We start from the raw sequence: 15,566 nt of genomic DNA on the forward strand, positions 1-15,566 counted from the left end.
ATGACACTGAGGGGAAAAATATTTTTCCTAAAAGTTAAGTGTCTGGTCAGCCAGCATCCCTTTGCTGACCTGGCACTGCGGACAGGAGCTAAGGATACTGTTGCCTCCCAGGTGGTATTGGTTCCTGAGGTGCCTGGGCTTGTCTTTCCCCAGGCCTGACTTGTGAAGGGCTGGCCTCTCTTGTAGACAGACTGAGAGTCAGGGCACAGATGGTGGCAGTTTAAATATTGACAGAGGAGGGGCTTAGGGGCAGTGATATGCATGGAAGGAAGGTACTAGAGATTCAACTTGGTGCTTTATTTAAAGAGTAAGTGGTTGGGGAGATGGAAGTGTTGATGGAGATGATAGGAGACTAAAACTCCTCCTTAGACACCTCAGCACCTGGAGTGAGTCTACAGCCTGTGTGAGGGAGAGAGACGTCCTAGCTCCGGCTTCCCCTTGACAGCTGGAGATGGTGGCTGCCCTGCCCTGCTTTACGTCTTTGCAGCTCCTTACTGCCTCCTGATCTGAGAAAGGCAACCAGGGGCCTCGCAAAGGCTTGGGGGGTTCATTGTCTTCCCAAATAATGTTGCTGTCCTCCTGCCTGCTATACTCCGGACCAGCCCCCATCGATGAGTTTCTTCAACAGCCAGAGTCACAACATTGTTGAGCACTGCCATGTATTGAGCACTTGGAACACAGCAGGGAACAAGATTGCAGGGTTCTTTCCTCATGGGATTTGGCACCGTGTGCATGCATGATAGAGAATCAGACAGCTGCACAAATAGTAAACTGAAGGTTTTGGTTGCACAGGGGCATTCCTGCACTGTAACATCCCCCAAATAGCTCTTAGAACCACAGAATATTAGAACCAGTCCAGTTCCTACATTGAGTGTTTGAGGAAGCCAAGAGAACCTCAGTTTGAGGTTGAAACCTGGTGAAGGGATTTGTCCAGAGTCACAATGGACACCACTGGCAGAGCAGACTGGAAATCTGGGCTCCTGACTCCTGGCTCAGTTCCCCTTCCATTCTTGTTTTCCCTGCTCTAGCTGTAGCAAGTCCTCAGAAGCAGCAGCTCCCCCACTGCTGCTAGGTGGCACCAGAACACCTTTGAAGAAAAAGGCTCCCAGTCTCAGCTCCTGTCTGACATTGCCCAGATCCTCACTGTGGGAGTCCTGAAGTTTGGATGGGCAGGACTCCTTTTATAATGCTCTCAAAAGTCCTGCTTGCTCCAGTTCACAATCCCCACCTTCTTTGTCAGTGAAATCTTGCCTGAGTTGGAGGTACAGGGAAGGGCTGTCTCTTCTGTGATTGTCTGGGAGAATTTGGTCCTGTGTGATTGATTTCTTGGGGGCTCTCAGGGCAGAATAGAATGTTCTGGCCAGGTGATCAGCTCAACAGGAAGATATTTTAGGGTAGTGCAGGCATGAGTTCCAGTTCATTTTAGCTGTTAGTATTTTCTTAAGATTTTGTCTGGGTGTGCAACCCAGCTGAACACAGTGTGGTCTCTCCCTGGGTCACATTGCCAGTCTGTGACAGAGCTGGGGTGGAATTCCAGCTCACTAAGTACTGAACTACTTTGCTTCTCAGGAGAATGTGGAGAAGGAACTGGACTGGTTCTTTCCAGAAGAAAGGCCTCTGTCATCTGGTTCCTACCTGCCCCTTCAGCCCCATCTTGCTGTTGTGTAGCTTTGTGGCTAAGAGTATAGGCTCTAGTTTCAGGCTCTTGAATGCTGCCTCCCCACTTGTTAATTGTGTGACTGTGCCATAATTATGTGACTTGTCTCTGCCTCAGTTTTTCCCTTTGTAATGGGATGTGATGGATTGCAAATGGCTTCAAATTTCTTTGTAGATCCTCCCATTAAAGGTGGAATGTATTTTCCCCACCCCCTTGAAACTGGGCTGGCCTTGTGATTTGCTTTGATAGAATGTAGTGGCATTGATGATCTGTGAGTTCTGTGCTTAGGTCTCAAGAGGCTTTGTAGATTCTGTTCTCACTCCCAGAACATTGCTGTCATATGACAATGTTGGTTGACGTTCTTGAAGATGGAAGATCCCAGCCATTTCACCTCAAATTGCACAGAGAATCATGAGTGCATAAGTAATTGTATTGGTCCACTAAATTTTGGGTGGTGGTGGTTTGGTATGTTGCAGAAGCTAACTGAAATAGCAGAGCATAATATTACCTACTTTGGAGGGTTGCTGTGAGGTTTACATGATGACGTGCCCTTAGTCTAGTGTTAAGTACACAGTGAGCTTGTATGGTTGTTACTATTAATGTTATCATGGGGGCACTTACTCTTTTTTATTTGGATTCTAGTCATCCTGACCTTTCTTTTCTTTTTTCTTCTTCTCCTCCTTCTGTATACCAAACTCTTCCTTTTCAGGGCTTTCATAGTTAATTCTCTCCATCTGCAATAGCCCTTCCCTGCTGTATTATCATGGTTAAAGTCTCCTCTCCTCCATGGAAAGGCCTTTTCTGATCACCCTGGGAACAACTCCTCCCTTCTTTTCCATTCTTCTTTCTTCTCAGAGTTCAACTGTCTCATATATCTATTTCCTTGATTATTGGCTGTCTTCCCTTCTAGGTTGTAAATCCCTTGAGGGCAGGAGATGGGCCTGTTTTCTCTCCTATTTTATCCTTGCTGCCTAACACAGTGCTGTGCAGTAGGCACCCACTTGATCTTTTCTGAATGAGTGAAAAGAGGCATCTGAATCAATCTGGGTTTGAGGCTGGTGTCAGGCTTCCAGCAAGAGGAGAGTAGCTAGGTTAGAATTACAGACAGAGGAGACGGTGTGCTGCTGCTTCTAATTCCTATAGCCATTTTGGTTTGTGTCACACTCTCATGTTGGATCAAACATGTTCCTGACACTCTATGTCTGACAAGGTATGAACTTCTTTAAAGACAGGAACTGAATTCCTCAAAGTCCATAGCATATTACCAGGCATCCAGTAGGGGCTTAACAGAAGTTTATTGGATAGATAAATGGATGGACAGACTACTGAATAAATGAATGAATGCAAAGAAGGATGGATGGATGAGAGGGTACTCAGAACTGCAGGCAATTATGGAAAACAATGTTTATTTTTTTCTAATAAAGGATAACTCATTTCCAATCAGTAAAAGGTCATAAATGTATAAAAATGTACTAAGTACAATCATTAGCATCATGTTATAGGAAAAGTTGTTATAACCTTTTCCCTTAAGATGGCATGTTGGATGGTCACAGTTGGTTTGGTTTCAAAGGGAGGCAAGAGTAGGTGACAAGCTGTCTCAGGTGGCCCAGGACTGAGGGATTTCCTAGGATGTGGGCCCTTCAGTGCTAAAACTCGGAAAACCCCAGGCAAACTGGGATGGTTGCTCATGCAAGAAAGAGAAAGAGAGCAACATCACAATGTTGGGTATGGTTTAGCATCTAGGTACAGTGGTCATTTTCACAAGTTTCCCATCACCTTGTTTCCCCTTAGCTCTGAAATAGAAATCCCTGTGTTACTACTGAGGGTGTTACAGCTCTCAAAGGGTTTGCACATCCCCTGTGTATTTTTGACTTGATCCTTATGCCAAGCCTGGAAGGTAGAGCAGTTTTAACCTAATTTGCAGGTATGGCATCTTGCTTCAAGGCTCCTGGCTCCTAGAGAGTACAGAAGCAAAGACTCAAACCCAGATCTCCTGAGGCCAGTGTTCTTCCCACTACTCTGTTCTTCTCTGGAACATCCTAACTCTCTCAGTATGGCTTGCAGGAGTGGGCAGGAATCAAATGGGGAACATGAGGAACCCATGATCCAAGTTTTGGCTCAAACCACTCATTTGGAACAATTCCTATCATTACTGCTCTGCCTGCTGTGTTCACCTGCTCCTTCTCTAGCAATCAGCATGTAGAATTATCCTGTTGGCCATTATTGGCATCATTATGTGGCATAGACAGTAAAAGAGATCCAGTGTGTTGCTTCCAGGGACACAATGCTTCAAATGGTCCCTCCAGTTCAGGTTTGTCAGCAGGATGGTCAGAGGATGAGCTCAGTCTGTCATTTGCCAATTTGATTGTTGAGATCTTTTTGTGCATCTTTGCTGAGAAGTTACTCAAGTGATAAGTCAACATTGCGGGGTGGCTATGACTCTTAGGCTCAAAGACTTGTCACACATGTTGCATCCATCCTTAATATACAGGGATTTTGCTTAATATATAGGTACTACCTTAAGGAGGAGAGGGTTCAGTAGCCTTCTCTGACTTAAAGACTAGAGATACACCATCCTTGTCCATAATAGACCTGAATTCTCTTGATAGTTTCTTGGAATTCTATCATCCATTCTTTCATTTCAACACTGTTTTGAGCACTTTTACATTTTGGCATTTGTAACCTCTAGGGATAAGAAGTTTGCATAATCCTTTAACCTCTGAAATGAGACTTCCTCTGACTCTCCCTAATGTAACTGAAGCATGGGCCAGTGTCTTCCAGCTGGTAATAATCTGGGATAAGCTTAATGATACGGTTTAATATTGGCCCTATCCTTTGAGGTGTCCTTGTTTGGGCTGAGAATTGCTCTATTATACAGGTTTATTCTGGGTACAGATGTATTAAGGTCTATAAGTCTTAGAGCTGGATAAGGATGAGTACTTCTATTTAAAAATAAATAGTTTAAAAAAAAGAGTACTGCTCTTATCCTCTTGGTATAGACTGTGGACATATGGTCCATTAGCTAAAGCTTGGGATTTCCAGTGCACCCATTTGCTTTAGCATGCTTACGTTGTTGTTGACTCTTACACTAGCTATGGATCTACAATTTTCAAAAGTATCTGTGACACTGAGTTCAAATCTAATCTTTAGATATGGTTCTCTTTGGCTTAGAGACAGGAAGCAACCAATTCTCTATGAATGAAAATGTTAAACCTGACATAATTACCACTGCAATACACTCAAGAAGAAGTACCTGTGTATATGGGTCTCTTCTGAAACTTTAACTCTTGGCACAATAAGATGAGGTGATGGCTTGACAAGCCCAGAAACTTCCAAATCCTGAGAGATTGCCTGGGTAGATATATCTCTTGGAATCTTGGAAAATTATGGCCCAGTTGTGTTAGCCATTTGTTCTACTTACTTGGAAGGTCACAAGAATGTCTCTGGGCTAAAGAATTTTAAAACTCAATGCATTAGAAACATAGCTTCCTTATAAAATTTTTGTTTGCATTATATGCTGCCTGGCAGCAGGAGAAAGGTAGAGGTTGACTGGTTTCCAGTCCTTTGTCAAAGCCCTTGGGGCCAGCATTTTCTCCAAGGAAGTCAAGCTTGGTTAGGAGCAAATAAATCTGGCACGTCCTTTCCTCCATGAAGAGGAAGAGTCAGGGGTTAATTAGGCCATTGATTGGGTGGCTTCCTCTGAGTTTGTACAGATTTCTGCAGGCCATTCATATGGTCAGCGAACTCTGGGATCGGCGATGACTGCCCCTGCTTGAGGGCCTGTACTCATCAATCTGTCCATTTGAGTAGGCTCCCGAAGCCATTGTCCTACTAGGCCCCAGAAGCGGGTATTCCCTGGATGAGAGTTTAGCTGAGGAGTCCCCTGGGCATGGGTGATCCTTCAGATGGTCTCTGCTGCATTTCTCTCCATGCAATATCCAGTCCTCCTTGTACTTCCGCTTGGGAGGGCTAGAGCTCTTTGGGGTGCTGGCTCTGAAGTCTCGTTCTGGGACAGGTGGCACTGGATGGTGGGTGTGCTGAGCCTTTCCAGGAATAGGGACAGGCCTCTGTCTACTTCTCCAACTCTGCATTTCTAGGTCTCTTTTGTCTGTGGGGAGTTTGTCGATTTTCTGAGCTTTTAAGATCAGAGACTTCCCATAAGTCCCTTGTAGAGATAGGAAAAAGTACCTGGTAGGAAATAACAGAATAAAAGTACTTGTTTTTTGTGGACTTCTTGAATTTCAGCATTGGAAAGGGCCTTAGAATCGAATTCCCCACATAGGGCAAGATCCTCTTTGTTATGTCCCTGACTGTTGGCTATCAAATCTAGGCCTGGGCACCTCTGGTAATGGGGAGTTCAACAATAACAGAACATAACAGCTAACATTTATTATGTATCTAAGCTATCCTAAATGCTTTAGACATTAACTCATTTCATTCTCCCAACAATCTTGGGCAGTCTGTACCTTTGTTTCCCCCTGTGTGCAGATGATGAAACTGAGGCACCAAGGGATTAAGTGATTTGTCCAGAGTCTCACAGTAATGGAGCTGTGATCAGAACCAAGCACTCTGGATCCCAAGGCTTTTATCCACTATGTACATGGGGTCCATTTCTATTTCTGGACTATTCTAATTCAGGCAAATGTACTTGATTTGTAATGTCAACCCTTTGTGGAACTTATTAATTTTTAAGTAGTTTCTAAATACAAACTTTTCCCCTGAATCTATGGGCTGGCTTGACAGCATCACTGTATTATCACTATAAGTGACAAGAAGGGTTTCCCAGGGTCTCCAGAGAAGTTAATTGACCTCCCTGATGATTGACTCAAGTGTTCCTTTGTCCCTGCCAAGTTGAATGTGGACTCTGGGAGTCTCTTTGTTTAGAATCTTTTCTCTATTCCAAGTTTAGGGAAGGAAGGAGTGAGGAAGTGAATAAAACTATGTGGTGTATGGAGAAAGAATCACACCATTACACCATGTTGTGATACTGGACACCTCACGTTCCCCCTTTTGGTGTTGATTTCTTAACCTAAAATGTACTTAAATCAGTCAGGAGAACACTCATGGTTTTTTTCAAAAATAATCCTTTAAAAAGTTTTATTTCTAAAGCCTTATAGAAAGGCTCCGCCCTTCCACTATTGTCTAAAAGCTTTAGGGTGACCTCAGGGGCAAGGGGTTTCTGAAGACAACAGTAGGTCCCATGGAATCCGATAAATTTTCCCCAATTCTTTCTCATCTCACCCAGTGAGGCAGTACAGGTGGCCATGTATATGTTTCAGGAAAGATTCAATTTCTTAGAAATTTGAATTTTCTCAGTTTAAGCCTTTTCCCCAAGCTATCACTTTCCCTTCTCCATCAATTAATTTAACAAATACCTGTAAAGTCCCTACAATAGGCCAGGCCCAAAGGGATTAAACTGTGAGCAAGACAAGGTTCTTGCTTTCATGTAGCACATAAATAGATTTATAAATGGAGAGAGCAATGAAAAGTGTCAAACACCTGATCTGGTGTGAGAGACCTTCCTTGAGAAGGAAACTTTTAAGCTGAGGACTGAGAGATGCATAGGAGGTAGTCAGGCAAAGAGGGGATGAGAACAAAATCCTGGGCACAATGGCTGCAGTATGGAAAGTGAGGACAAGAGTGGGGAAATATGAGACAGAAGAGGTTGGTACGGCCAGAGCAGGCAGGGACTGTGGCCAGATCTTGGTTTTTGTGCTTTACTGTGGTGGCCTTGGGAAGCTCTTTTGGGGGGGTGGCGAGACATAAACAGATGATGACAAGATTACACTTTGACACAATGATAATGGGTTAGAGCAAACCCATTGGGAGACTGCTAGAGTAATTTGGGGTAAAAAGATTAGAAATAGAAATAAGAGATGGATTTGAGAAATACATAGGGGATAAACCCATCTGGTTTTCATGACAAGTCAGATGTGGGGTGGTAGGTGGTATTAAGGATCCTAGGGGTCTGTCCTGGTCCTAAGTGGGTAACATTTGATGGAGAGAATTCTGAAAGAGACTTAAGTTTCTTTGATGGTGGTGCTGATAGAGGATGGATCATGAATTAAATTACAGATGTCTCTGTTTCCTCAGACTAAACGTGCCTAGTGGCAGTGATGATAGGTAGTTAGAAAGATGTATCTGGAATTCAGAAGAGAGACTGGCCTGGGAATTTATATTGGAGATTTGTCTGTGAAAAATGATATTTAACTTCACAATAGTGGTTGCTATGTCTATGGAGAGAATATAAAGTTAGAAGACAGAAGAACCTAAGACCAAGGGTAGACATCCACTATGTCAAGAACACGAACCAGCAAAGGAAACAAGTAGGAGAAAGACCAACAGAGTGTTGTGTTACCGAAGCCAAGGAAAGAGTGTTCAAGGACAGTTATCCTCCCTTATAGCTAATTAAGAGGCTGCTTTGTGTTGTAAACTTAGTGCACTAGTTTCTTTTGTTTTATCTGTAAAATAATTTACATGTTCCTAGTTTAAGAAAATCTGTACAATTCTCTTATACTGCTTGAATTAATTAGACCAAGATAAGTGAGGTCACAGCTAGTGGGTTAATTATCACAAGCTTGGTGAGTGAAATCAATCTCCATTATGATAAATATAGCTTAGCTTTAAGTGAATGAGTAGTTTTCTGTGGCAAGCATTCTATCATGTAGATTTCTATATGAAACATTTATTGTTCCAAGGTTATAAGTCTACAGTCCTTGGAACTATTAAAATAATATTTTCTCTATCAGAGGAAATGTCTGCTTTTCTTAGTAAACAACATTAAGCAGAAATCCAACTTTATGATGATAAAGAATAAGCAGAGATTTAACTTATGTGCTATGGTAATTAGCAAGCAAATATTTGTTAACTTTTTCCTAACTTGTCCCTTATCTGTTATATAAAGCGGTAATGTTGAAGGCTTGTCTTTTCAAAGCAGGTGTCAGCAGTCTTCATACTTTTCAAATATCCTCATCAAACTGGTTGGTTTTGGCTCTAAGAGGTGTTTTCCAGCCAAGGGTAAGACAAAGAATATAGGCTGATAATTTTCTTTCCATACCCTAAATATGATACAGAACAGGGGAGCTCAGTCCTTGGCTTGTGGTGATCATAACTGTGTTTAACCCAAAAGTGTGAACAAAAATACTTAACCCACAGTTTGATGCCCTTTTCCAATGAGAGCACAGTCTTCATGGTCTCTCCCAAGGGATTGGGCAGAAGAAGGGGTGGGGTGGGCAATATGTCCTCTGAGGCTTGTACTTGTTCTTAATTGCTTCCTGTTCTTCACTCAAGGCCCTCTTTCAATACTAGTCACTTTCCCCTGTCTTATGGTCAAAGTTATATCTGAATTGTCTATTGGATTGCAGGTTTCTTGAGAACAAGGGTCCTGTTTTATTCCCCTTTCTGTTCTTCTAACATCTATTGCTCATTTATCTCAGAATGCAGCCTATGTGACAGGAACTGTGCTGTTTTGGTTATATAAAGGTAAGGAGGATACCTTCTGTCCAGGAGTTAATGGTCAGAGATAGACGATTTATAACAAATGGCTAAAAGCAGTGACAAAGACAAACCCAGGTGATGGGAACACATAAGAGAGGGGGACATATTTCCACTTGAGGAAGGTAGGTGAAATCATGGAAGGGTTGGAATTGGTCATGCCTGAAATGTCAAAGGATGAGGAGGTTTGGTAATAGAAAGTGTATTCCAAATAGGAGGAACAGCATGAATAAGGGCAGGAAGGTGAGAAGGCATGGGCTTTCAGAGAAGTACAAGAAGCTTGGTAGTGTGGAGCCCGAAGTTTGAAGTAGGGAGTTGAGGGAGGGATGAGGCTGTAGAGCCCAGCAGGGGCCAAGCAGGGAGGCCATGCACATAGAGCATACTTAGAATACAACTGATATCTGTGTTTGCCATCTAGGTATCTTCAGCCTCCAACCTTGCATCAGAGGTCAAGGTTCTGAGCTGGCTTAGGACAAGGAAATGGACACCAACCTAGGTTAAGCAAGCTCCCACATTTATTAAAGGAAGTATGACTGGCTATGGCTCTCTAATTTTGGATTAGAAAAAGTTCTATGTGGGCGCCTGGGTGGCTCAGTTGGTTAAGCGACTGCCTTCGGCTCAGGTCATGATCCTGGAGTCCCAGGATCGAGTCCCGCATCGGGCTCCTTGCTCAGCGGGGAGTCTGCTTCTCCCTCTGACCCTCCCCCCTCTCATGCTCTCTCTCTCTCTATCTCATTCTCTCTCAAATAAATAAATAAAATCTTTAAAAAAAAAAGAAAAAGTTCTACGCAATGTTGAGATAGTCTGTTTACCACAGCCTATGATGATAAGGCGGCTGAATTGTGATGTTCAGAGTGGCGGGATCTTAAGGATGGAGAGGGGCTAAGTCCTGCCCACAGGTACATGCTCAAGTTCACTGACTGTTCTAACTAGAGTGTGGGCTGCAGAATAGAACACAGGCCACTGAATTGGGAGAATCCAGCTCCCACTGTGATTTATGGTGGACTTGTGGACACATGGTCCTTCTTGCGACTTAGCTGTCCCATGAGCAAGTGGTACTAGAACTATAGCTCTGCCTAAATTCTAGGTGATGGCAAAAGCAAAACAAAGTGCTAGATAGTGTGTGGCAAGAGCTTCAAGGAAATGCAAGGCATTATTGTTGCTATTCTTCTGGAAAAGTCAAATGCAGAAGGTTTAGGATAGAAATGTTAGAAATAGTCCTTGGGCAGGAATGATTTATTTGACTAATACACACTTTTTGGTGTGTAATAAATTTGAATAATATTAAAAAGTTGGCTATTTCATGCAAAATTTGAATTTCTGTAAGAAATCTAAAGGTCTGCAATGCTAAGACTTGATCTTTTCTGGTGGCAATGATAGGGTGAAGCTGAGAAGGTCTTTCTCCCCATGTCTGTACTACACCTGGTTTGCTGCAGTTGTGTGCCTGTGCCTGTAGTTATTAGAGTTAGGAGACTCCTGGGCTAATAAAGGACCACAGACCTTTTCAAAATGATCCCTTACACACAACACAATTTGTAAAGCAGGAGGGCAGGAATTATCATTTTACAGATGTCACAACTTAGGCCATGCCAGTTGGTGACTTTGCTACTCTGTGGCTGCCCTGGGATGACAGTCCATGTTATTTGCCTTCTCATTCATTGTTCTCTTTGACCTAATACCCTGTCTTTGAAACAACAGCCTCAAGGTTCCCAGGAGGAGTCAAACTCCTGACTCTTGGCTTATGAAAATAGCTTATTAAGGGGGCATTGGTGGTTCTAGGTAGAAAACAACCCCAGTGCTCAAACCTTGGAAGAAGAGCCATGACCGGTGTGAGGAAACAGACGAGGTAGAAAGTGGGGTCTGAGAGCTGGCCTTCCATCACCCAATAGGGATTGGTGGGACTGTTGCAGTTGACGCAGGTGGCATTGTAAACAAGGGATACCACAAAGTACATCAGGAAGCTGCCTACAAGAACAAGCCCGTGGATAATGGTCTGTGGAAGGAAAGGAGAAGTAAACACTGTTGAAACTATAGCTTAGATCAGGGGGCAGTGCAATCATGGCATTTGACTAACTTTGTTTTAAACATTTTTTTTGTGGGGCAGGTTAATGGAGCATTGGAAAGCAAACACCCATGCTGCTCTCATCCAGAATTTGAACATACATACCCAAAGAGCCCCTAGAGATTCTGTCTCACTGCCTATGTACTCTGTTTTTTAAATGTTAGATAAATAGAATCCTATTTGGTGTGAGGAATCCATTTTTTCCACATGTGGCTGCAGTTTATTCATGTTCAAAGCAGTACAGTGTTCTGTTGTTTGATCTTATTTTGTCCTGTTTTGTGTTCTTTTACCCACTCTTATCCTCTTTTAAACTTAGTATTTTGTACAATTTCATTTTTTCCCTTTACTGGTTTGAAAGTTATACACTCCATTTCTATTCTTTCAATGATTACTCAATAAATGATAATAAGCAATCTTAACTTACCACAGTCTAAAGTATGTAACTACTTTTCCCTACTCCTGAATCATACAAGGGCTTTAGAGCGCTTTAACTGTTTACTTCCCTGCTGACTTAAATCTTATTGCTACTGTATATTTTAATTCTATCATCTTTTAAAGCAGACAAATTATTATAGTTGAATATCATCAATATTTGTTAAAATTCACTTGATGTTTACCATTTTCTGTACCTTCATTCCTTCTTGCATCTTGGACCTTCCATCTGAGATTCTTTTTTCCTTTTGCTTTAAGTACATTCTTTAGAATTGCCTTTAGTGGAAATCTGCTGGTGATCTATTCTGATGCTTTATTTCATTCTCATTCTTGAAAGACATTTTTGATGGATATAGAATTCTTGTTTGGCAGTTTTTTTAAGCATATTTAAAATAGCAGTCCATTGTCTTTTGTTGCTTTTGAGACATTTCTTACCTGTTGTTCCTTAGAAAGAAATGTTTATCTCTTAAAATCTGGCAATTTTTTTTTTCTAAATATGCTCTATGCCCAGCATGAAGCCCATTGCAGGGCTTGAACTCATGACCCTGAGATCAAGGTCTGAGCTGAGATCAGGAGTCGGATGCTCAACTGACTGAACCACCCAAGCACCCCAAAATCTGGCTACTTTTATGGTTTTTGTCTTTAGTATTCTGTAGTTTCTTTATGATAAATATGTATTTTTATTTATCTTGGTTGGGTTTTGCTGATCTAGAATCTGTGGGTTGATGTCTTTCATCATTTCTGCAAAATTCTTAAGTCACTATCTTTTCAACTATTACCTCTGTCTCATTTTCTCTCTCCTTTACTTTTTTTTTTTTTAAGATGTTATTTATTTATTTGACAGAGAGCTAGAGGAGAGCACCAGCAGGCAGAGCGGCAGGCAGAGGGAGAGAGAGAAGCAAGTTCCCCATGGAACAGGGAGCCTGATGCGGGGCTTGATCCCAGGATCCTGGGATCATGACCTGAGCCGAAGGCAGATGCTTAATTGACTGAGCCACACTGGTGCCCCTCTCCTTTGCTTCTTAGACTCTGATCAAACATATGTTAGACCTTTTTAGATACCACCCTATCTTCTATATATATTTGATACCTTTTCCATAATTTTCATTATTTTTCTTCTCTTTTGTATTCTGCATAATTACTTTTGACCAATTCAATAATTCTCCCCTTCAGTTTTGTCTAATTTTTTTGTTAAACCAGCTACTGTATTTTATTTTTAAAGGTTTTTTTTTTTAAAGATTTTTTTATTTATTTGAGAGAGAGAAAGTGAGAGAGAGAGCACATGAGAGGGGGAGGGTCAGAGGGAGAAGCAGACTCCCCGCTGAGCAGGGAGCCCGATGCGGGACTCGATCCCGGGACTCCAGGATCATGACCTGAGCCGAAGGCAGTCGCTTAACCAACTGAGCCACCCAGGCGCCCCTATTTTTAAAAGTTTTATTTGGTCTCTTTTCAAATTTGCTAGATTGCTTTATATAGTTTATCAATCCCTGCAGATATTTTAAAGCTTAAACATAGATTTTCTGTTAATTTATATCTGATAATACCAACACCTGAAATATGTGTTTCTGATTTTTTTAAAAACCTCACTAATGGGTTTTTGTTTCTTTGAGAGTTGGTTATTTTTGAATATGTGAGGCTCATAGCGCCTTGAAAAGTTGGTAGGAACAATTTTGAGGCATAGGATGAGATACCTTTCTCTAGAGAAGGTGTGTTTATTTTGCAATGTCCTTGGCAACTGTCAGTCTTGGGTCACTTTAAACTGACCTCATACATCAAAATTTGGCTCACCAAGGTGATACAAACCTGGGCTGCAAATATGTATGAGGCCAGCCCATGGTCCGTTTCCTAGGACAGGTCCTTTATATTGATTCTCCCTGCTTTGCTCACAATGGAAATAATCTCTGCAGTACCTGCTGGGGAGGTTGAACAGGCAGGTCCATTTTGGGTGTAGCCTCACCCTGAGGTATAGCTTTGGGATCCTAATGTAATGTGGGCTCTTAGACTCCTGCCTTGGGTGTCTGGGTTTGATTTCTGAATATTTTGCTCAGTCAAGCTGCCCAGAAACAAAGTTCTTTTTGGGCAGGGTTGCAAACATCCTCAAGGAAACAGGTTTTGGCTCTTTCTCTAGAATCCCCCTTTCTCAGAGGTTTTTGTCTTTACTATTCTGTCAGCTCTTTTATGCTTTTGAAGAAGTTTTTTGTTTTTATTTTTAGTTTTCAGTGGGAGAGGTGATCTGAATAATCCAGCCCCGATCCTGAAGAAGAAAGCAGTTAGCTAATTTTTTTCAGTTGCTTTGGTGGAAGCTGTGAAAACTGACAGTTACTCAAATTCATGTTAGATTTCTACCCAGGAAATAGGCTGTCTTGCTTCAAGTACTTTCAAAAGTGAAATATACTTTTTCATAATGATTTTAGTAACTGATTCTTCTTCCAAAAGCACCAGAAATTACAAGTAACTACTGGTTTAGCTGGTCTAGAAATGCACTGGGTGGGTTAATAATGCTGAATGATGGTGAAAGGAACAGGTCCCCTCTCTGAAAGCAGATGGATGCAGTGTTGTGAGAAAGTGGGCTGAGTGACCAATGAAGATACAGAATCTTTAATTCATCACCCACGTAAAATTATACTTTTCAGGGCCTTCTGAAAGGTTAAAAATCTAGTGGTTAAGAGGTTCATAGAGAGTAGAATTCCTCTTGGGAAATATCTTGGGTTAGTTTTTTTTTTTTTTTAGTGGAATTAAACCATAAAATATTTCAAGCATACAGATAGTATACCTCATATACCCAACATCCAGCTTTATCAATTTTAACTATGTCATATTTCCTCCAATTATTATTAAAAAGTTAACATATACAAGTAAAGCACCCATGATTCTCTTGCAAATGTTTTCTCTTTAGTCTTGAACATAAATTCAGTGGTTCATCATTCTTATGCATATTTTATACATACATGTTTATGAATGCTTCTTTAATCCTTTAACTTTTTTCACTAGACCTATTGCTTTGGAGTTCCATCTATGTTGATAGATCTGGCTTTGGTTATTTATTTTAACTGTTCTAGTATATGAATATGCCACAATTTATTTAGTTTCCTGTTGATGAACACTTAGCCTTTTTCATTTTTTTTCCTGCTCTTAAGAACAATACTATAACAAGCATTCTTGAACACGTCTCTGTATATTTCCAGGGTGCATCATACTTAAAAGTGGAATTGTGTCATAGCAGATGAGTACTTAAACTCCTCCAGCTATTTTCAAATTGCTCTCCAGAGTGGTGGCATCAGCTTATAGTTTGTGGTCTACTACCAGAATATGAAAGTTCCTTCGTTGGGCTTTATTATCTTTCACACACTGCTGAGTTAATTTGTCAATAATTTATTTAGAATTTTTATATCTCTGTTCATTTAGTGAGATTGCTCTATAATTTTCTTTCCTTGAACTGTCTATACCTATTTTGGTATCAGGATTATTTTAGCCAATTTCTTTAATGGTGACTGGTTTATTCAGGTTTGCTGAATGACCTTGGTTATGTTTTGGTAGATTTTATATTTAAAGAAATTATCAACTTGTTTTAAATTTTCAAAAAATACTTAAAAAATTGATATCCATAATTATCAGTCTTTTTCATATTTTTGTGGTCTTTTCTGGTGTCTTTTCTTGGATCGGTTTTGTCAGAGATTAGTTTTTTTTTTTTTTTTAGTTAAAATTCCAGTTAACATACAGTACCATATTAGTTTCAGGTGTACGATATAGTGATGCAACAAGTCCATACAATATCCAGTGCTCATCAGAACAAGGGCACCCCGTAATCCTTATCACCTATTTAACCCATCCCCCACCCACTTCCCCTCTGGTAACCATCAGTTTGTTCTCTATAGTTAAGAGTCTGTTTCTTGGTTTGCCTTTCTTTTTGCTTGTTTATTT

The 15,566-nt window shown here is 41.1% G+C and overlaps 1 protein-coding gene across 1 annotated transcript in view; it reads right to left on the reverse strand.

Annotated features, from left to right (window-relative positions):
* Positions 1-282: 282 nt before the first annotated feature.
* ATP10B (ATPase phospholipid transporting 10B (putative)) overlaps positions 283-15,566 on the reverse strand; it is a 258,651-nt gene continuing 243,367 nt past the window's right edge. The window contains exons 23-24 of the mRNA XM_081825802.1: positions 10,957-11,144; positions 283-5,845 (exon numbers count right to left, since the gene is read on the reverse strand). Of these exons, the coding sequence (XP_081681928.1) occupies positions 5,386-5,845; positions 10,957-11,144 (648 nt within the window). The 3' untranslated portion in view covers positions 283-5,385. The remainder of the gene's footprint in view (positions 5,846-10,956; positions 11,145-15,566) is intronic.

This window comes from Leptonychotes weddellii, chromosome 7 (assembly GCF_054177405.1).
Source record: "Leptonychotes weddellii isolate Sample4059 chromosome 7, ASM5417740v2, whole genome shotgun sequence".
Taxonomy (NCBI): Eukaryota; Metazoa; Chordata; class Mammalia; order Carnivora; family Phocidae; genus Leptonychotes; species Leptonychotes weddellii.